Raw genomic sequence first — 23,114 nt, 5'->3', positions numbered from 1 at the left:
AACTGCCAACTCTCCTCAGTTGTTTTTCCCCTCAGTCTTGATTCCCATGGGACCTTACCTATCAGCTCTCTGAGCTTACCAAAATCTGCCTTCCTGAAATCCATTGTCTCTATTTTGCTGTACTCCCTTCTACCCTTCCTTAGAATTGCAAATTCTATGATTTCATGATCATTTTCACCCAAGCTGCCTTCTAGTTTCAAATTCTCAACGAGTTCCTCCCTATTTGTTAAAATCAAGACTACATGAATGGTAGTCTAATTTTTCATTATGTTACCTTTTTAAGAGACACAGCAAAAATTCAAGTATATTTAATGTAGAGTGCTTTTATAAAAATGTAACATGTTTTAGAATTAGCTTAGCACATGTGCAGCATTATAATAATTCAATGTTCAACTTGAAAGACTTTGGATAGCTCTCAGGAAACATGTTAGCTGCAATTTATGATTTTTAAAGATGCTCAAACAAAAATCATGTGATATTACACTTTGAACACAAATGATTTTGAAGACTGTTTTCCTTCAATGTGGACAGAGAGACTGTACTTTTAAGCCATGTTACATTTTGAGTTTTAATATTGTGCTGGAAAAAAAGCTGTTTATGGTTAACATCTAGTTTAGATTCCCTCCCTCATGCATCTTTCCAATTTTTTTAAACAAGCAACTGCTTGATGCATAAACCTATCTAAAACAGAGAAACTAGTGTCAGCCCTATGCAGCTAAAGCAATGGATGTTTGAGGAGAATCTCATTCTGGTTTGTTTTCTTTTTTCCTAAATTTGGGACTCTTCTGGAGGCTGAGCGCCCAAGTGTTGTCATGGACCATTTTCAGCATTTAATAAAGGGTTATGGTGCCATCTGTTGGAAGATGATCTGAAAGCAGTTTGAACAAAATATTCCAAATATTTAACTGTAGGGCTCTGTGATGAATGCTCTACATGGCATAGGTAAGAAGGGTATTCAGAATACCTCTGAATTATAATCTTTCAGAAATTCACATTTAGTCTCAGATTACTTACTAACTCCTGCTGATTAAGATGACCAAGCAGATGCTAGGCCCCACCTGAACATGAAGTGTAAAGTTTTACTCCCACTTTAAAAATAAAAATGACTGAAAAAAACATTTCTTCTGATGGGGGGAGGAAAATGCATTTCTGATCCATGTACCAACAGGATCCAACAGTGGTTCTGAATCTCAACCAGAACATGTGTGACTTTAGGGAGAAAAAACACAAAAGTGGCAAGTTAAATCATTTATGTGAATACTATTCATTCCTCACAATCTACATCACTCACACTACTTTTATATACATACACAGTCAATTTTTAAAAAGTATTTGCATGTTCCCTTGGATCTTTTAGATAAAAATAAGTTACATATTCCCAAACTGATCAGCCTATAAATAGCATGACAGTTCTTGAAGATGTTGTATGAACAGTATCTTAGGGGAAAAAAATCTGGAATACATGCAGGGAAAAAGTAGATTGCTCCAGTCACCCACCCTCAACTGACACTTAAAAAATTGTTAAGGAACAATGCTAGAACTGCAAGCTTTGATGATTATACTTCTGTCTTCAACCAGTTTACAAAAGTGGTACTGACTAGGAACCACCAAGGACCAGGTCAAACAACAAAAAACTACCCACTCCCAGAATTTAAAACGATAATCTCTCAAGAGAGCCTGTAGTTGTTCAGTGGAACCAGCTACACAAAGGAAACTGTTGGGGATGAAGAAGAAGTTAGGTCTACCTAGGTTACCATCAAGGAGTACTAAGACTTTAGGTAAGACAGACACACAAGACTGAAAAATCCTTTTTCTCTAAAAGATTTGTTCCTACTGCTAAACAAACAGTACTTCTGATGTAAGAAAGCTTACGGTCACTATATACCACTGGTCAAGACTCCCAAGGGGAAGAATCACAGATGCCTAACTCCAACCTCTGGGTGATAACACAGTGGATACACAAAGTACTCCAAGCCATGACATGGGCTACGAGTTGGAGAACTGCAAAATTCCAAACCTGGATAAGTAAAGATACAAGAGGCCCAACACCTGTGGTCTACACTGAGAGATCACAAGGGAGACAGAGGTGCAGCTAGCCTTGTCACCATGACAAATGCACTATTCCTTTTAATGTGTGAGCCTAATATAATTCTCAGTGCTACAGTGGAGTTACCTGCATCAATTCCTTCTCTTATACCTCATTCCAGTAGACAAAAGAGCTGTTTTCACACTATGTAATGGGAGCAGAGCATACCCAGCTGTGCTAGCACATTGTGGGACTTATGTGCAACACACAAAAACAGACACATGGACCAGAAGTATGTCATCTATGAACTACAGAACTTTCCTCTTACAAGCAAGCTTAGGATATCTCTCAGGTATAATATCCTGCTTAGAGCAAAGCATCATCTCGTCCACAAAACATGGATTATAAGCATCTCTAAGCTCTCAGGCTGTAAAAGCATTCTTCTGACATAAAGATACCAAAAATAAAGTAGATAAAAATATAATTGATATACAGTAAAGTAAGAGTTTTTTTAATTAATTATTGGCAGGAGAGAAAGTGCTATATCAAATCAGTAAGATAATGCTGACCAAACTCTGATGCAGGACTCTAACGGTGACAAACATGCAGAAGAATGACACACAAAAAAGAGAAGACAAATGGAGAAAGGAGTGGTGGTTGAAGCTGAAGGAAGTGTGACCAAAGAACGGATGAAATTTGTCTCTAGTGTTAAAAACATAGCCCCCACCACAATCTGCAATAGTTCAGATGGTAATTTTTCATCTGAAGTCTTCTATCTTGTTCAGCTTTTCCAGCCTCTAAAGATCCATGCCATATGACATCACTGAGCATATAGTGAGGGATCTAATACACCGGTAAAGCGTTAATTTTCAAATCACAATTTTTCCCCTCTGTGCTCTGTACGTATAACTGTGAGTACTAAAGCACAGGAGGAAGGAGTATGAGCAGCACAAAACCTAATTTCTCTTATGTATAGGCCACAGACCAGTTCCAGCCCTCAAGCCAAGGTTCAGTCTACTCTACTGTAAGGGAAAAACAGATCAGTAAATGGCTAATTGTGATACACTGGCACCTGTCATAGTTTGAGATAGTGTATCTGAGTTTGGAACAGCAGGAGGTGGACACTTACAAAAACTATTGATATAACAAATTTCAAATTATTATTAAGCAACATGGAAATATCTAATTGAGAATAAAAGGAAACTCCTATTTAAGTTAGTGCTCACCTTTTGGGAAACGCCTTCCCTCCTCTGCCCCCCCCTTTCTGGTAGTCAAGCTTTGCTTTCAAACTTCACAAGCAGCAAGGGTTTTTAAATCTATACCACTTTTTAACTTGGGTAAGATATTTAGAATGTTTACCTTCTGCTTTCCTCACCTCCCTCATTACTGTTTTACTCCCAAAAAGGGTTTGCTTTGTCACCATATTTAGAGACTCTTACAGCTACTTCTGCTTATCTTCAGCAGAAGCCAGCAGATCAGCATCAAATCTCAAAAAACTCATCACAAAGGTGTTAAACAGATCAGTCATTTTGGATAGGTGAAACAGTGTCTGAAATGTTTGCATGTGTCTAATTTGTAACTTCACAATTTATACTTACAAATGACTACAAAATGAAAAAGAAGAATAGAAACTTAAAATGTTGCCTTTAATTTGTTTTCTTGGTTCTGTACAAGTCACCTTTATTTCACCATTAAGATAACTGTAAGGGCCAGGAAATTTCTCTTAATCAATATTTTACAGCAGCGTTCCTAAACTACACACAGCACTGCTTAAACAAGAATTTACAATAAATTTAAATGTAAAAGGAGTATAAACTACTTATTAAAGATGCCTAATTAAAGAGAGACCTATTGTGTAAGCAACAACACAGCAAATGCAATTATTGCTTTTTTAGTATTTAAATGCCACAATATTACATTTGCAGGAGAGTATTAAAGGGTTTCTGTGAAAGGCAAAGTTTCCTAAACTAACACAGAGATGGTCTTAATATCATAAAAAGTACAGGAATCTTTTGGTACAGTTTATCAACTCAGTACATTTAATCCCTTCTAAATATGTAAAAAACCTGTGAAGCAACTGTCACTTACTCTGTGTGGCCCTGAAAGACATTCACAGAATGGATAGAAGGATCTCTGAAATCCCACAGACGGAAGGTTGTATCACGTGATGATGTCACCACAAGACGTTGAGTGGGATGTGTACAACAATGGGTTAGCTCTTGGTCATGCCCTACAACCACAGATGAGAACATATAAGGTAACGAAAACGCAAGACTTTTCATTTCCACAAACATTTGGAATGAAATGCTGATCGGACACAATTTCTGCATAAACAGTAAAAAATAGTAATTGGTCTGTTAACAGTAATCAGTAAAGTTACTGGCTGTGGCAGACATTTAGAGCTGTCTTTGAAAGTTACAATCTATTGAATAGTCATTTCATCTGACCATTAAGTAGCCATATATTACTACTATCTGAAGTAGCACAGGTATGAAAAACGAAACTGTTAAGAAGTACTAAGAAAAACTGCAGCACTAAGTTTCAAAAAAATTGCTCAATTTTATACATTTTACCATATGCTCAAAGGAGAATAATTACATGTTCATGGCATTCAATTAATTAGTATCATACATAAATAGTGATGCAATATTTATGCTCCTCCTGGTGGCTTAAGCTTTACGTTTAAGTCCCTTCCTGCCCCCAAAAGACACATTACTCACCCAGAAGATTGTGATGTCTGGAAGGAGTGATCATTACCAAGACACAATCCAGCAATCTTAAAAAGCTTTTGTATAAGCAAAAGAGATACCTGTTAGTGAATGGACAAGTTCAGATGTCTCCACATCATACAGATTTGCTGTCCTATCCCAGGAAGCTGTTACAGCTTGCTTCCCTCCAACCAGCCAGTCAGCTGCTATGACTACTCCTTGATGGCTTTTCAGGGAGGTTAAGGGAGCTCGGATAGTGGGACAGTCACTGGAACCATCTCCATCTCCATCAGGTTCATCTTTATCTGAAAACTCAATTTCATCTTCCCCAGACATTTGCTGTTAATCACAAGAGTATAAATATGAATATTTTTTCTATTTACTAATGGGAAGTTGTACTTTAAAAAAACCCACTCCCCTGACATACCAATAAAACCAACAATGATACACAGACAGCTATACATGAGGGAGATGGTCTAACTCTAGAGTATTCCTTTTGGTGCCATAAGCTGCATCTCCACTAAGGGGCTCTGCTGGTATAACTATACCAGTATAGCTGTTCCGGCAAAGCCTTTGTAGTGTGCATTACCAAGGGGTAGCCTACTATATTTCACTAGAACATATGTATCTCTTAGATGACACTGAGCTGCATATTATGATTAAGCACTAAATAATTAGGGTAAATAGCATTTACAATATTACTGAGAGGATGTAGGGGAAAGCAGAGGGATTGAAGGCAAGTATGTGTAGAGTCACAGAGAGGTGTAAGGGGCAAAATCAGGAGAAGGGAGCATGTGGAGGCAAAAAGAGGTCTAGGAGGAGGCATCAGGTCACACTCACCAAAGACCTTGCTCCTCCCCATTTCTTACTCCACATGGCCTGTCTGCAGCTGGTGTTTAGGATCCTGGTGCCTCCCTAACACAAGCAACTGCTCCACTTCCCATCCCACAGTGACTCCTGTGCCTTGTCCCAGCTACAAATCAGATCCTCCCTGTATTCACCAGCACCAGGCACTGCTGAGCCTCCTTTCCTGGGGGTCTGCGGTTGCAGAACGATGGCAAGGGCCAAGCACTTCCACCAGGGCTGGCTGGGCTCCTGATAGGCCCGGTGGTCACATCCCCAGGTCCACTCTTACTTGGACTGCACATGGTGGTGGTGCCATCTCCTCAACTGCAGTTTCTCCCCAGAAGGCTGAGCTTTTGGGGTCCCCTCCCTCCCCATCAAGTCTCTGCATCCCCCAGATTCCAAAGCATGCCAAGCAGCTTCCTGGGGACCAAGTCCAAGCCGCTCTCATTTTACTTTCACTTTTGCTGATAAACCCACCACATAACGGAACACGACTTGATAGCACCCAGGGCCAAAGCACATTCCCAGGAAGCCCCCCAATAGAGACACCCTAGCATCTTCTTGCCGAGTTACCAACACCCCCAAGAACTGGGAGGTCAGAGAGATTCAGAATCTTGAGCCTTATAATGAGCGGAGATCAAAGACCAGATCCAGACGCTCTTTTCCCCTCACACCCACTCCTCCACCACATGCTGGGCGAGTCAAATGTCATTCTATGAATTTTGGAACTTGCCCCGTTCTCATCCGCAATTATATCAGGGTTCGGTTCCCCCATGCAGAAAAGGCTGGGGATGCAGGGAAGACAGGTGGGAGTAAGCGAAAGCATCCAATTTTAGTGTCAATCCATGACATACACACCAAGACATGAAATTAATGTGCACACACACACTATGGAACAAGGTATGAGATCAAGGTTTTACAGAAAGAGAGAGAGAGCGCGCCACAAGACATGGGATCAATTTATGGATGGTGCACACATACCAGTTAGTTGTAAATAACACCTATAATTTTTAAGTGAGAGTAATGAACCATTGAAATAATTTACAAGAGTACTAGTGGATTCCCCTTCACTGACAATTTTTAAATCTAGACTGGATGTTTTGGAGATCTGCTCTATGAACTGTTTTGGGGGAGTTTTATTGCCTGTGTTATGCAGGACATCAGACCTTCTAGCCTTGGAATCTATGAATCTATTACCCCTTTAACTCTTAGATAGACCTTTACTTACCCTTAGTCATCCACTCCCATCCCCGCAATTCTTCCCTGCTATCTTGGTCATATCAAGAAAAATCCTGCAATACTGTAATCTTTAAATATACTGTTTAGTCGCCAATCTCTTGTGAACAGAGATTTTCTCATTGTAGTGGAAGTATAAATTAGTACTGTACCACAACTATTCTTCCCAGCAAGCACCTTACACAGAGGAAGACCTGTAAGAGGCTATCAAAGCATCTAGTTTTGCTTGTAGTTTACAAGTTTACATTAATTACTATATCAGAAGGTCTTGCCAGGGCGTGTAAGTCTAAACGTACATTTCCTTTGACACAAGTGTAGCCCAGTGTATGCAGCAAGAGACTGGGAGCTAGAAACTCCAAAATTCTATTCTTCATTCTGATAATAATTCCTTTTTGGAAAATCAACCTCCATGCCAGAGGCCTGGTCTACACTTAAAATTTAGGTCAACATAGTTACGTAGGCCAGGGATGTGAAAAATCCACATCCTTGAGCGACATACCTATACAAACCTAACTCCCAGTATAGATGCAAACAGGCAAATGGAAGAATGCTTCCATTTACTCTAGCTGCCATTGCCTAGGGATGTGATGTTCCAACACCAATGGAAAAAAGAACAAAAAAAAAAAAAAAAACACCTCTCGTCAGTGTAGGCTGCATCTACACTACAGGGTTATACGAGCATAGCTATGGCACTGTAGCTATTCCGGTATAGCCTTCACATCCCCGTAGTTTTTGCATCTGCAAAATGAAAACACTACTTTCCTAACAGATTTGGGTGCTAGGAGGAGCATTTGTATAGCTCTTTGAAAATGGGAAGTGCCAAAAAAAGTAAACCATCATATATAATAAAAATGTTCACCTTGAGTTTGGTAAAAATTTCCACCCAACCTTTGTCACTAGCTAAACTCACTGGGGAAAGAGGCTCTCTCTGAAAATCTAGAATAGATCCTTGCAAACTTGAAAGGGAATTATATTTGCTATGACAAATCAGTGAGAAGTACTCTGAAATGGTCGGCATTCAGACAGCTAAAAATTGAAGGTTACAACAGAAATACTGACAGTGTTAACTGCATAGCCACTTATTACTTGACTAAGTCACATATTAGCTCACTATTATGTTTTACACCCAATTTCTGGAACTAGGGTATATGATTCTTTGCACAGAAATCCACTAGCAAAATATCCAGTTTAAACATACTTTTAACAGCTTTATTTTTTAAGTATGAGTATTTGGTTTGATAACAAGTTAGAGGGATTGATAAAAGGTTATGTGGTTAACAAAAAAAAACAAAAAAAAAAAACACAAGCAATTTAGGTCCCAAATTTCAGTTATTAAAAAGGTTTTAAATACCTTTAGAAGCATTTACACTGAAATTTTAAACATATCAAAGAAACTGTTGGAATGAAACATTCCTTTACAGTGTTTGTAACCAAAACACTGCAGCACAAGTGCATGAGAATCAGAGTTAAAACAGACTAGTCTCACACATCAGAAACCCTACTGTGGTATTATCACACTGACAATTCCTACATACTTTAGCCTCCAAGGACAGACTGCATATTAACCTGTACACCATCTAACCTACCCTACACATAGGTTGCAGATATCAGAGTGCGCCTGAAATCCAGAAACACTAGTACCATAGACCAGAAAGGGTGAAGATACCTCATACAATGGAAGACGATACCTTAAGTTATACATGCAACAGAAAACTAGGGTTTCTTGTGTGGTAGCTTGTACCTTTCAGCCTAAAAGGAAATGTCCACACAGCAAAGAAAAACCATGGCTGACCCAGGCTCACAGGTCTCAGGCTGCAGGGTTGTTTCATTGCTGTGTAGACTTCTGGGCTTGGCTGGAGCCTGAGCTCTGGGATTCTCCCACCTTGCAGGGTCCCAGAGCCAAGGCTCTAGCCCAAGCCTGCAAGTCTGGACAGCAGTTAAACAGCCCTGCAGCCTGGGTCAGCTGGCATGGGTTTTCCTCGGCTGTGTACACACACCCAAAACATATAGCATATTCAAATACATTGATGGAATTCAGTCTCATTAGATTAGATTAGATTGTCTGTCTATCTGGCAGTTCAAGTAAAACACTGCACCAGAATCTGTACAGTAGAACACAGCAGCTTTGTGGATGAGCAAAATTAAGTTAGCAGATGTCTGTTATATAACTATATAAATAACTGACAGACTCCCCCTAGTTCTTGGCAAAGATTTAATAGCAAAAGACTGAAGTGAGACCATAATTACTAATATTACACTACTTTTAGAAAATGTACTATAGTACATCTATATAATGTTTTAAAATAAAAAAAGAGGACTATTTTAGTAAGTATAGATCAGTTTTAATGAAATACATGGAGGCATTATCCTTATTATATTTGCTCTCTAAGACCCCAGTTCAGAAAAGAACTTAAGCACATGTTTAACTTTAAAACACATGTTTAAGACTCTTTAAAGCCCGTAAGTGCTTTGCTGAATTTGGGACTTACGTAAGCCCAGATACTATAAGAGTCACTAAATGTGAGTAATTTTACATTTGTGAATAGTCCCACGGATGTATGTATTTATGCATTTGCAGGATCAGGGACTAATTCAGAAAGTTTGGTAATCCACAGTAGGCCTTGCAGTTATTAGTACAAATTAGTGAACTTCTACTGAGTTCAGTCTAAATATTGATGAATGGATACAAGATAAAGCTAAATACCAGTTCATTATTCGTGCTAGTTAAGACTGATACATGTGACCCATGAACAACCTACTAATGTGCCTCAACAAATTTTTTTTCAAAGTGGACAGAGATGAACTCAACCTTAATCTTATTTTATACAACTTTAGTAACAACTATATTTTGGATTACAATGCAAAATTTTACTTGTCACTATTCTGTTTAATTATGCAATTTTCTTCATTTGGAAAAAAAAAATCAATGAAGTCAGTTGCACTTTCAGAGTCAGTGCTGCAATATACTGCTTGGAAACACTAAAGTAAGGCCACAGAAATTAATCTATTGACCAAAAAGAGTTTTATGATTGTCTTTTTACAAAAATGCAACATTTGGGACAAAGTTGAGTTGAAAATATCCCTTTAAATAAAAAGTGTCTATTACACTTCTACATGTAATCACACCACCTAAATTGGATGAAGTTGCCCTAGGATCAATTTTTAGTTTGTGTAAGTTTATTGCTTACATTGCAGTCTGCTGTTGGCTGAGGCATGGGCAACTGTACCATATATCTCCAAATGTGAGCCGTCTGGTCTCCAGATGCTGCACAGAAATAAACTGAATAAGTATATTTCCATAAACACAATAAAGAAAATGTTTTGTTTTCACATTTTGGCTATGCTGCATGAATAACACTTTTTTCTAACAAAGTTTGGTAAGACTCAGCATAAATCAGTTGCTTCCCAGGCTTGAATCATGTTCTTAGCAAACTGTCATTATGCAAAAAGGGAGAAGTAATCCAACTTAATTACTCCTTGAAAACATTCACTTTCTTTTAGGGAAAATATACCGTTGAAAATAGTGTATGCTTGAACATTTTATTAGTCTTCGGTTCCAAAACACTAAGATGTTACTAGCAAATTTATATATGGATTTTATATCAGTAAAACAACTGATGTTTTAGGAAATAAAAAGGAATTATCTCCCCCTCTTCTTTCCCATTGTCATCCAAGGATTTTTATCATCAGACACAAAAATTAAGTCCGATTCTAAGTAGAATCCAAACCAACAAATGTGTTTCTACCTGAGGTAGCTCAGTGTAGCATCAAATTCTATAAAGTTACAGACCTACTGGTTGCTGCACAAAGGAAACCTAAATCTGGATAGCATACATGCATTAGAAACAATAGCCTCTCTTTGAATAAGGATAACTCTCACACACCCATGGCCTATACAAGGTACATTCCATGAGGATTTCAAGTTCACGTGAAGGTGCACAGGATATTGTGGGATCTGCTGCCCATCTATGTAATAAGGAAAAAAGTACAGGCTGGTCTCTGTTACTGCCCCTATGAGAAAGTATGAAGTGAGATGGCTTCTGGCTCATAGTGGAATCTCCAGCACATGTGGTTGGTAGATCTAAATGAGTCTTCTTTGGCATGTTTTAGTGAAGATTTGTGGCCCTACACGGAAATGCTACGAGGAGGAGGCTTGGTAAAAACAAGGGCACAATCAAGATTGGTGTTAAAATTTTATCTGATAATTTCCTACCTTCAGTATTCTGGGTTTATTTTTTTCAATTATAAATTACTTCACACTAGAGGACAGTGTAGGACAGGGAAAAAAAGATTTTCAAACTGGGGATCAGGACCCCTCAGGCAGTCACAAGGTTATTAGATGGGAGGTCGTGAACTGTCAGCCTCCACCCCAAACCCCACTTTGTCTCCAGCATTTTAATATATTTAACACCATTTTAAAAGTGTTTTTAATTTGTAAGGGGAGGGGGGTCGTACTCAGAGGCTTGCTACGTGAAAGGGGTCACTAGTAGAAAACTTTGAGAACCACTGGTGTAGAAATAGTTAACGATTAAGAACTTTGCCATTTTTCAGCATTCCATCTCTCAAAAGTGGCTTGCTTGAGCAACTTCAAATTAAACAGAGAAAACTCAGCTTTGGCTTTTGGAGGAAGGAAAATGAGGTTTATAATTTCAACCTTACTGCTATTACTAGGGCTCTACTAAACTCATGCCCATGAGAAACATGTCACAGACCATGAAATCTGGTCTCTCCCATGAAATCTGGTGTAATTTTACCCTATACTATACAGATTTTCATGGGGAGACCTGGGAGGGGGTTCCACTCCAAAAAGGGGCTACTGGGGGGGTGGGGGGAGGAGAGAGGAATTGCAAGGTTATTGTAGGGGGGCCACCACCAGCAGCAGCACAGAAGTAAAGGTGGCAATACCATACCATGTCATCCTTACAGAGCTGGGCTCCCAGCCAGCAGCCACCACTCTCCAGCCCGCTCAACACTGAAGGCAGCACTACCACCAGCAGCAGCACAGATGTAAGAGTGGCAATACTGCAACCCCCCTACAAAAACCTTGTGAATCCCCACCACAGAACCCTATTTGGGGTCAGAAATGCTACAGCTACAACACTGAAATTTACAATTTTTAAGATTCTATGCCCATGAAATTGACCAAAATGGACCTGTGATTATGGCATGGTCCTCGCTATTATGTAACTCTAAGCTTGAGCAGAGTCAACTATAAATGCTAGAGAAAAACCACCACATGATTGGCTGGAAAGAAATATTCACTTTCATAGATACGTATATGATCCCCAGAACCCTTGTATGCCTCCCAATCTTGAAAACGTTTTTCCTCATCACCCCTGTTTAGCAGGAAGTTCCATTATGCCCATTTACCTATAGGGAAGTAAGGCACAGAGATATTAAGTAACTTGTCCCCAGAGGTAACACAGGCAGCCTGTAGCAAAACAGGCACTGAATCTCAGTCGCCAGAATCCTAAAGCTAACATCTATCGCTGAATCATATGAACCATAAGATTAAGCACATCCTACAGATTTGAACACAGCGCAGTACTGACGATGTTATGGCCAACGAGAAAGTTGTCACATTCATAACATATCAGCTACTATACAGAGAATATCCTTCTATTATTGCCTTTTGAAGTCTATAGTTGGTTCATTAATATTAAAAAGTATCATTAGTTTTTTCTTTATTTGAAGAAGATTAGAATAGAAAATGAAAATGTAAAATGTCAATGTGATATTTATTATTCCAATCTGCACACTAAGAACTACTAGATATTTCCCAAATCAGAAAAGCCATGCTCTTTGCACCAAAAGCTTATTAAATTAGAATGAGTTAATAAATAGTAGGGAATTGGAGAGGGAAAGATGGGGATAACATCAAAAATATCTGCTACTCAGCAAAAGCTAACACAGGGTGTTACAGTAAAAACAAACCACTCTTTTTACTGTCTTATGACAAGCACAATGCATGAAACAAAAATTCTACATACCTGTAAGAGCTACTTGCTCCGTTGGATGGAACTTAATAGAATTTACTGCATAAAACAAAACCAAATTTTAGGTCAAAGTTACAGGAAAAAATCTTTTAGAAAAGAAGTCAAATAGTAAAAACATTTGTAAAGTAGTGAAGAGTCAAATTTTATCCTGAAGGCTTGCGATAAGATAAGGTGATAAGTAAAAGCAGCACAGATTTGTCAAGAACAAATCATGTCAAACCAACCTAGCAGCTTTCTTTGACACAGTAACAAGACTTGTAGACAGGGGAGAAACGGTAGATGTGTATAGCTTGACCTTCAAAATGTTTTTAATATTGTCTCACATGATCTTCTTATTAGAAATTAGGGGAATACAAGCTAGATGGAACTACTATAAGGTGGGTGTATAACTGGTTGGAAAACTGTTCCCTCAGAGTATTTATCACTGGTTCACAGTCAAGCTGGAAGGGCATATCGAGTGGGGTCTGGTTTCGTTCAATATCTTCATCAATTATTTAGATTATGGCATAGAGAGTACATTTACAAAGTTTGTGGAAGCTACCAAGCTGGGAGGGATTGCAAGTGATTTGAAGGATAGGATTAAAATTCAAAATGATCTAGACAAACTGGAGAAATAGTCTGAAGTAAATAGGATGAAATTCAATAAGGACAAATGCAAGGTACTCCACTGAGGAGAGAACAATCAATTGCACACAAACAAAATAGGAAATGATTGACTAGGAAGGAATACTGTGGAAAGGGATCTTGGGGGGTCACAGAGAATCACAAGCTAAATATGAGTCAACGGTGTAACACTTGCCAAAAAAAAAACGAGGGGGCAAAACATTCTGGGATGCATTAGCAGAAGTGTTATAAGCAAGACACGAGAAGTAATTCTTCTGCTCTACTCTGTGCTGATTGGGCCTCAGCTATGAGTATTGTGTCCAGTTCTGGGTGCCACATTTCAGGAAAGATGTGGAAAGATTTGAGAAAGTCCAGAGAAGAGGAACAAAAATGATTAAATGTCTAGAAAACATGACCTATGAGGGAAGAGGTTTGTTTAGTCCGGAGAAGACTGAGGGGAGCACATAACCACCCGGACAGTTAACAAACTGTTAAGCACTGGAATAAATTGCTTAGGGATGTTGTGGAATCTTTGTCATTGGAGATTTTTAAGAGCTAGTTAGACAGACACCTGTCAGGAATTATCTAGATAATACTTAGTACTGCCTTGAGTGCAGGGGATTGGACTAGACCACCTCTTGAGGTCCCTTCCAGTCCTACAATTCTAAAACTATTAGTCACATAAGCCTACATAGATGAGTTTATACACAAAGATAAAAGTCAATGAGAATTGTATTAACATGATAATTTTGGACCTTCATTATGTTTAAGTGTTCTGCATATAAACTAAATAAATGTAGTATGTATGTCAAACCTGAGAGTCTCTACGCAAAAGAACAAATGGACACAAATCTGACATCAGGAATCATAACACTGAAAAAACAGTAGGAGAACACTTCAATCTCTATGGTCACTCAATAACAGGCCTAAAAGTGGCAATTCTTCAACAACAAAAACTTAAAAATCAGACTCCAATTAATTTGCAAACTGGATACCATCAGATTAGGCCTGAATAAAGATTGGGAGCGGTAGGGTCATTACAGAACCTAAACTTAATTTCCTCAATACTAATTTTTCCCTACTGTTACTCACACCTTCTTGTCAACTGTCTGTAATCAGCCACTCTTACCACTTCAAAAGAGACTTTTTCTCCCTTGGTATCCTGCTGTTAATTGATTTATCTAGTTAGCCTGACCTCACACTTGGTAAAGCAACCCCCATCCTTTCATATATTTATACCTGCTCCTGTATTTTTCACTTCATGCATCTGATGAAGTGGGTTCTAGCCCACGAAAGCTTATGCTCAAATAAATTTGTAAATCTTTAAGGTGCCACAAGGACTCCTCATTGTTTTTGCTGATACAGAATAACACAGCCACCACTCTAAAACCTTTACAATGGAGTTTTCTAATAGAGTTGGGAACCTTTATAACGGAAGCCATTATAAAAAGATTAATGTGTATACAAATACATATACATACATACACACACACCACTCCAAGCACCTCGTATGCTCTTACCTGATCCAACATGCCCTACATATTTGACAAGGCACTTTCCTGTTTCTATACTCCACAGCAAAGCAGTATGGTCTACAAAGGTTAAAGCAGAAGCATTTGTAAGCATTTCAAGTATATGCAAACTTTTATTTTTCAACTACTATTATACAAGCCTTACAGTAAAAAGTGTAATTGCTAGAAGGACAAATGAAATAAGCTCCAATTGACTAAGTACTTAAAGGAAAGCTGCATTGTATTTTCAAAGTTTCCATTCACTGCAACTTGAAAAAAACGGTTAGTGTCAATTATAACATTTAACAGGAAGCTGCTACTTTAAATCAAGTTACTTTGAGATGAGTTTTAACAGACATGATCTACCTCTAGAAGTTGTATTCTATTACTTAGAAAAAGATGAATGAAACTATTTACCCATCAATTTTAGTATGTTTTTATGCCATTAAAAACACTGCACAACTGAAGTGATGGGGAAAAAATAAGTCAACTTAAACAGAACCCACAAGAGTGTTTGCTTCATTCACTCAAGAAGGCCTTTCAACAGATAGGAGTACTCAGATTGCAAGTAAAGAGCATCCATGCTGATCTGTTGCAGAGATGCAACAAAAGGAGAAAGGATGTTTCTAAGTTCAATGAGGACCTAAAACACACAGGGCTTAATTAATTAAAACAACTCATTTGTACCTAGAAGCAATAGCCCGTTCAGTCTGTGATGCACACAGGTTAAGTGCTCCATACACTGAAAACCACTAAGCATCTCCACATGCTGATCTACTCTCTAAGGTAGCACCAATTAGAACATATTATCCAACCAAGAAGAAACTTTCTCAGTGCCCGTCCAAGATAGGGGCTCATATGGACGTGATGCTGGTTTTGCCAAAAAACATTTAAGTGTGAATTGAATATGTATTAATAAGGTCCTCAATCTGTGATCCTTACAGATCTTCAGCTGTTCCTAGATGCTTAAGTAGCATCAAAAGCCACGGATTACTTTTAGCTGTACGGCTCAGACACCATACAATTAAATGTACGGAAGCAATCACTACTGCACTTCTGGATCCCACAGACACAAAGAAGAGAACTGTCATCACTATATTAACGATGCTGCTTCCTAAAGGGCTCATTAACACACACAAAACCAGACACAGGTTATATGTACACAGTTAACAATAAGACATCTCCCTCAATTGTGGTATCCCATGTGAGTACCCTCAAAGTTAACAACAACCCAAAACCATCTTATAGGACTTTTGAATGGGTAAAAAAGGAGTTCCCTAAATGATACTACTTCCATTCCTTTTAGCACACTGAATAGCCATTAAATTGTGTGGATCACTGCTAACACAGGGTTGAAGGCGAACACTCATCTAGGATGCTTGAACTTTCCTACATATGCCCAGCTAAACAGAATTTCAGATAAATCCATTTCATTTTGTTTAGAGAGCTAAAGCTGCTGAACCTCCTTAATATAATTCTATTATCAGGGTAACTATATAAACTACTTGAAAGGACAGTTAGCCAAACAAATGCAATTTAATTAAGATCTAACATAAAAGCCCCATTAAGACATTATCATATATAGAATGAAACTAAACTTTCACTTATGCTTTAAATCTAATCACACTTACTGAATCTAACACAAACATTGTGAGAGATACCAGAGTTAAAAACATTACCAGCAGATGCTGTCCCCAATACGACTGGCTGAGTTTTCGTGACACTGACATCCCAAATACCATCCCTGTGGCCAACATACTCCTTCACCAGTTGACAGATTGCCCTTGATGTTGTAGTTTTGAAACTGGATACAATCTATAACAGCAGAGACAACAATTTATTTTTCCTATCAATCCGCAGATAATTATTAATCACCCCCAAAAAGGCAGTATACACAGCCTTTGTTAACATAAATAGATAAACATTTTTAAAATCAGCTCTCATTTTTCTTATGGTTCATTATTTATCAAGAGTTTCTTGACCTTTAATTGAAGAAAAATAAATCTTTGAAGTTTTCTTATGAAGACAGTGGGACACATTTTGTCCTGGGTTACAATAATGCAATACAATGAGATTGCACAGCTACCACAGAGAAGAATTTGGCCCAATGTCTAAGCTTCCCATTCAGTTTGGTAAGAGGTCCTTGGCTATAAGAATTTCCCCTCCCTTTCCCACAAATGGTTATGTGCCTGAGGGTCTGAGGATAGCTTGTATTCTGCTGTCCGATGTGAACTGTATGGTATTATATAAATCTGGGGAAATTTGTTTCCATACAATATGCAGAACTGCCAAAACTGTGTAAAAAAATCCAAAAACGTTGATCCACTTTTCTTCAAAATTGCAAAAAAAAATTCAATTAGCTTTAAGTCTTTAACATTTTGCAGTATGTACGAATTAGCATATGCAGGCAGTTCTTTTTGCATGATAATCAAGCATTTTTTCACAAAGGTGTCAAAAAAATCAGAGGCTAACAAAGTTATATCTGAGCCACTTGCGGGTCACATTCCCTTAGATTCAGTACTGCTACGAAGAACTTTTTATTAAATCAAAATTAGTATTTAGGTAAGCATTAACAGAACAAGAAAGCAGAAGATAGAACCAAGGGGAAATATACCCATCTCACAGAAAAATAAATGATTATATTAGTGCAGGAACACTGAAAACAGTGTTCACCCATCCATATTAGGGTATCTGAATTGGATAAACTCCATCAAAGGGAAGCGGAATATATAAAGAAGAGAAAGCAAGATAGAAGTATGATTTGCCTTGCCAGAACATGACAGACTTCCAGAGATATGCTGAAATTAAGCTTATATAAATAGAAAATCCCCCAATACAAAGGGGATAAAAAAACCAAGCTTTGCTCATCTATGCTGTAGGGACTACTCCTTCATTTTCACGAGCTTTGGGGCTCATTTAACAAGTGTACTATGAGGAAGATGGTACCCTAAAGCTGAATTCAAACTCTGTATATGATACATCCTGAAAAAATTCTTAACAGAAGTATAATTATGAACAGATATTTTAAGTTGTGTAGTCAGACACTTGTTAATTCAAACCCTAAAATGTCTGGACTTAAAAGCAAATAGATCTTAAATAATAAATTCTACATTTCAGCTACAAAGAATTTCCTCTATCAGAGGTTTTACTCCGGAAAAATATTAAGAATGAAATTCTATTAAATCTGTGATGACTGAGCAAGGCAGACATGGCACTCAAATATTACATGATTAAAACAAAGTGAAATTGTTTCAGGAATGATAGACTTCAAAAAACAGAGAAAGCCTGGAAGAATATTGAGAATTAAAATATTTCAGGTTTTTTGCAAGTCTGTCTTCTAATGATGAAATCCTCTATAAAGTCAAAGTTAAATTGTTAACAGAACAGCTTCAAATCAACAGAAGCAACCATCACTTAAGGATGCATTTAAAAGGAAACAGGTTAATCCTCACAAAACAAGGTAGAGATTAGTAGTTTAACTATACTGCAGAATTAATCATAAAACCTTCAAGACAAATCTTAAAAATGCAGCTTTCAGATTTAATATACTGCTTAAAAACAAAATGGAGCCATGTATGCAAAGCAGAATAGTAGAAGTAAGTTACAGAAAGAGGACTAACATACCTCTCAACTGTTTATCAAATTTCAAAGTTACATGTACACACACCTTTCAGCTTTTGAGCCCACACTTCCCTCTTAAAGATGCCATTACAAAGTAACCAAGACAACGTTATTTTATCTTCAGTTTTGGAAAAAGATTCTGTCAGTTTAAGTTCTTACGCATTTTCTTCCAATTGTCATTAAAGTCTCTCTGGAAAAAGAGCTTCAGCAAGGCAGGCTTGTCAAGCCATGTACTTAGACACACCATACTTTGAGCATCTGGCATTTGCCTTCATTTTTAAAGCCCTTTTTAGTAATCATTGCTACATTTTTCTGTTAGAAAAATCCTTAAATTACTTACTCTTCAAGAGTAAGAATTCTGTTAAAAATGGTGTCCATAGATTCTAGGACCGGAAGAGACCTTGAGAGGTCATTGAGTCTAGTCCCCTGCCCTTATGGCAGGACCAAATACTGTCTAGACCATCCCAGATAGATATTTATCTAAATTACTCTTAAATATCTCCAGAGATGGAGATTTCACAACCTCCCCAGGCAAAGGGAAAAGCTAGTTATTTACCTTGTAATTCTGTTTCTCTGAAAACCATTTGGCACTTTGCACAAATTTGATGGGTTTGTTTCAGGTGGTGTTTATGTTAGAATTCTAAGTTGGTGGTTTCTGATTTTGAGCCATGATTTTTTTCCATGCATGAGTTCTTTGGGGATTGTCTTAGTTTTTGTGGAAGCAGCCTTCCCAGCGCCCCACCACCACCACCAATTAAGAATTCACTGTAATGTTCAAACACAGTAGCTGACTCTCCTCAGATTGGTGTGTGGCCACCACTGATGGTTGATTCACAGCCAATACCACTATTACTGACTTAGAGATAAAAATCTTTTAAAGTCAGGGCAGTTTTTAATGTGCCACATGGAGGAGCTAAAACTCAGGAATAAGAATTCTGTACCAGATATTATCTTTACAGGAGAGATAACAAACTGAATCTGTTTTCCTTTGCTTTCCCACTTCAAACACAGGTGATTTTATTTACTGGAATATTTTACTACTCCTTTACTACACCTTGAAAGGCAAATGTCAAAATTGCATTTAACTACAGTACAGCATCAAGTAGAAAGAAGAATGAAGAACCTGATCAGTGAAGCACAATACAGCAGTCTGACACTCTAAGTGGGAAACCGAGGCTCCATTCCCTCTGACTTAGCCATGCACTTGCTATCTTACAGCTCTTTGGCACATTTTCCTATGGAGTTTGAGTGCAAGAGAAGTTTTATTTTCTTAACCAGATATTATTCTATATATCTTCCTTGAACTTCTGTCTCTAAGCACATTATAGTTTCTTTGTTTTACAAAGCCAAAGAAAGAGTGACTACCTTCCCACTCAGAAAAGTGACTGTTCAAAATGAGCTCACTCCCACCAACTGCAGAGGTTAAACTCTGCAGAATGCAGTGGGAAGAGATGCTACCTGCTCTGCAGTCTCTCTTACTCTTCTGATTCATTGTTTTGTATCTACAAGCAAGAGCAGTAAATGAGTAACAATGAAGAGTGTAAAGTCTTCTGACATGGCACAGTTGACAGCTATGATACCTATGAAAAGTTATGAGATTCTGCATGTTCCACCATTCGCCACTACTTAGCTGTACATGCATATTGGCACACTGGGAAGCAAAGCAGTTACTCATGAGTCTCCACCCCATATTTCCCAGCTTCCCACGCAGAAGTTGCGAGATCCATCTGCTTTCCCCGGGGAAAAATTTGAATGCTACATTGCAAGCAATTAAGAGAAGATAAGTATTCAACATCTGCTTTACAAACAGTAATTTCTGCATATTTATCAAAATGAGAAATACTGTTCTGTGACTACAAAACAGCTGTACAACTAATCCTATGTTGCCCAGATTTTAACCAGCCTTGTTAAAGAATTTGCAACTTATGCATTACAAAAAATGAGAGTATATTCTCATCACATCAGTACATTCACACTGATCCATGACAATAGGAACTATATAAAAGTCTTCAGGGAGTAAGGGAACAAACTTGTTAGATTGGACTAAATAATAAAAAAACAACATCCCATTCTTATCCACTTTTTTCTCCTGTATATGAATTTTGTCTAAAGAAATCCATGCACATTAAATACAGCTTTAAAGTCAGCCCAGTGCATCTACTTACTTTTTATTTATCTAGATTACATACAAAATGTTAACTTTGAATCACCCAAAAAATTAGCAGTGTGTTAACTTTTAGCAGTTACTTTCTTATACTAATGTTTTCCCAGCTTGTTGGCAGGCCTTTGAGACTGTCAGACTAATTCAAGGGGGAAAGGGGAGCAGTGAAGAGAGTGGGGCCTGAAAAAGGTCCATAAGCTTCACCATACTGTATCCATGTTCCCCCACTTTCAAGTAGAGTAGTAAACGGCTCCTGTAAAAACCTCCCACAATGCCTCTGTACTCCCACAGCAGCACATAATGAAGCTAACCATGGGAACAGTTCATATATTTAATCTACAAGGTCAGGCACCATTTTTCATTGCAAAGACCTCTGCTGCCCTTCCCCAGGAAGTTACCAATGAATAATCCTCATGCCAAGCAAAAAACGAGCAGTATGTAGACACCTAGTGGTTTGGGAATGAGAGGGACAAAACACAAGTAGATAAAACACACAAGATAGACATATACAGAAAAATAAGATAAAAAATGGAGAGAAATGTCAAAGATGGGACATAAATGGGAAGACTGTGGCAACTATGCAGAGAGATAGTGCAAGAAGGGGTGCCTATCTGCCAATTGGAAAGGAGCATGATGGAGATGTTGGGATCCTATCCATTATCACATACTTGAAGATCAAGAATAGGCAACCTGTGATAGGACAAAGCTCAAAACCACACTAAATTAATTCAACTGCAGGCCCCTCTAAGGATAGTTTTAGAGGTCATTCCCAAAAAAGTCCTCATAGTCAAAACTTATTTAATTTTGTATTTTCAACATGAAAATAAAACAACTTTTTTGTAGTTTACACTGCCATAAAAATCTCTTTCCCCCCCCCTCCAATTTCTATTAGCCTTCTTAAAAATCATATCTTACAGAAGTTTAGTATAGCACTTCTGAAGGGATAACTGCTGAATCCAAGATAGATACTATTCTTTACTAGGAATGTTTATTTAGAAATGCAACTATACTACTTAACACACAATATGTTATAATGTAAAAACAACCACATTAGTCTCATAAGTACACATGAACGTTAAGGAGAGGTTTAGTTTATCTCATACCTTGCTGGTAGATGCCTTGTAAGTGGTCTTCAATTTCTGTGAAAGCTGACTGGTGCTATGACTGGCTGTTGAGACAAATAAGTTCAAAGGAAAATATTTCGGGTAATAGGTTTGTTAACTTCTTTGTGCAATGGTATTAATTCCCTTTAACTAAACTGTAAATTTTGTAAAGCTAAGTAGGAAAGGCAAGCTACAGAAAACCTAACATTTGTTAATACTTATCTTACCTTTTGTTTTCAGTTGTCCTTTGCTCAGTTCAGCTCCATCAACTGTCTGTCCTTCAACTGCTAAACGCTCATTAAGTGAATCGATCTCTCGACGTACTAACAGTAGCAAAAAAAGTTAATATAAATAAGCAATTAAAAGCATATAATTAAAATACTGTACTCTAAAGAATTTTGTGGTATTAAGTCATCTATTTTATGAGTCACAAGCGTAGTTTATTATAAGCTTATAAAAGCAGTCCGCATGTTCTAAACAAAGACAAAATGTCATGCTGAACTTCCCAACCCAAGATAAACCTTGACCCAGGTTCCAAGGAAACGTTGCCAAATAATCTTGTCACTTCTCATTATGGTTTGCTAGCAGATGTGATTGAACATTAACAGGACAATACCTGTAATGTGTAGAACTCATGGGGGGCAGGGATATCTTAGTAGTTTGAGCATTGGCCTGCTAACCAGGGTTGTGAGCTCAATCCTTGAGGGGGCCACTTAGGGATCTGGGGCAAAAATCTGTCTGGGGATTGGTCCTGCTTTGAGCAGGGGGTTGGACTAGATGACCTCCTGAGGTCCCCTCCAATCCTGATAGTCTATGATCAAACTAACTCCACTCAAAAAATGGAAATTCAGGAAGTAAATGGAAGTCTGTGGCCTCACAGCAGTTATTTCATCCACAAATAGCAAGTCACTTCTAGGTTCTATTAAGTTATAAAGCAGAGTTTTTCCTTCTGTATGCTATTCATCTGAAGTTAGTGCATTGCTGAAAATCAAAAAGATCCAGCAGGGCAACAGCATATTGAAGCTAATAAGATTAAACAAGAACACTCATTACTCCTGGGGGAATTCTGCGCTACTGTGTATGCACATAATTAATAAGCCATATTTCAAATTGTTTGCTCAAAAAAAGCTTCTGCGAAAACACTGCTGCAGTTCCACCTTTTGCCACCATAGGGCGCTGTGGTGCTAGAACACAGCAGCTCCCAGCCAGCTAGGGAAGAGAGAGCCTCTAGAGCCGTCTTCACAGGTCAGGAGACAGGGGCTATGGAGAGACAGACAGCATGGGAGTGCTGGGGGGGGGGGGG

At 38.1% G+C, this 23,114-nt stretch overlaps 1 protein-coding gene across 2 annotated transcripts in view; it reads right to left on the bottom strand.

The window, feature by feature from the left end:
* The window catches only part of WDR37 (WD repeat domain 37), a 65,247-nt gene that overhangs the window by 22,810 nt on the left and 19,323 nt on the right, over positions 1-23,114 (bottom strand). For both annotated transcript variants that reach the window (XM_032782115.2, XM_032782114.2), the window contains 8 exons: positions 22,039-22,134; positions 21,812-21,876; positions 16,606-16,741; positions 14,936-15,007; positions 12,807-12,851; positions 10,005-10,081; positions 4,836-5,073; positions 4,115-4,256 (listed from right to left, as the gene is read on the bottom strand). In XM_032782115.2, the coding sequence (XP_032638006.1) occupies positions 4,115-4,256; positions 4,836-5,073; positions 10,005-10,081; positions 12,807-12,851; positions 14,936-15,007; positions 16,606-16,741; positions 21,812-21,876; positions 22,039-22,134 (871 nt within the window). The remainder of the gene's footprint in view (positions 1-4,114; positions 4,257-4,835; positions 5,074-10,004; positions 10,082-12,806; positions 12,852-14,935; positions 15,008-16,605; positions 16,742-21,811; positions 21,877-22,038; positions 22,135-23,114) is intronic.

This window comes from Chelonoidis abingdonii, chromosome 2, assembly GCF_003597395.2.
Source record: "Chelonoidis abingdonii isolate Lonesome George chromosome 2, CheloAbing_2.0, whole genome shotgun sequence".
NCBI classification, from domain to species: domain Eukaryota; kingdom Metazoa; phylum Chordata; order Testudines; family Testudinidae; genus Chelonoidis; species Chelonoidis abingdonii.
The sequence above is the reverse complement of the archived record's forward strand: the minus strand, read 5'-3'. Positions and strand labels throughout refer to the sequence as shown.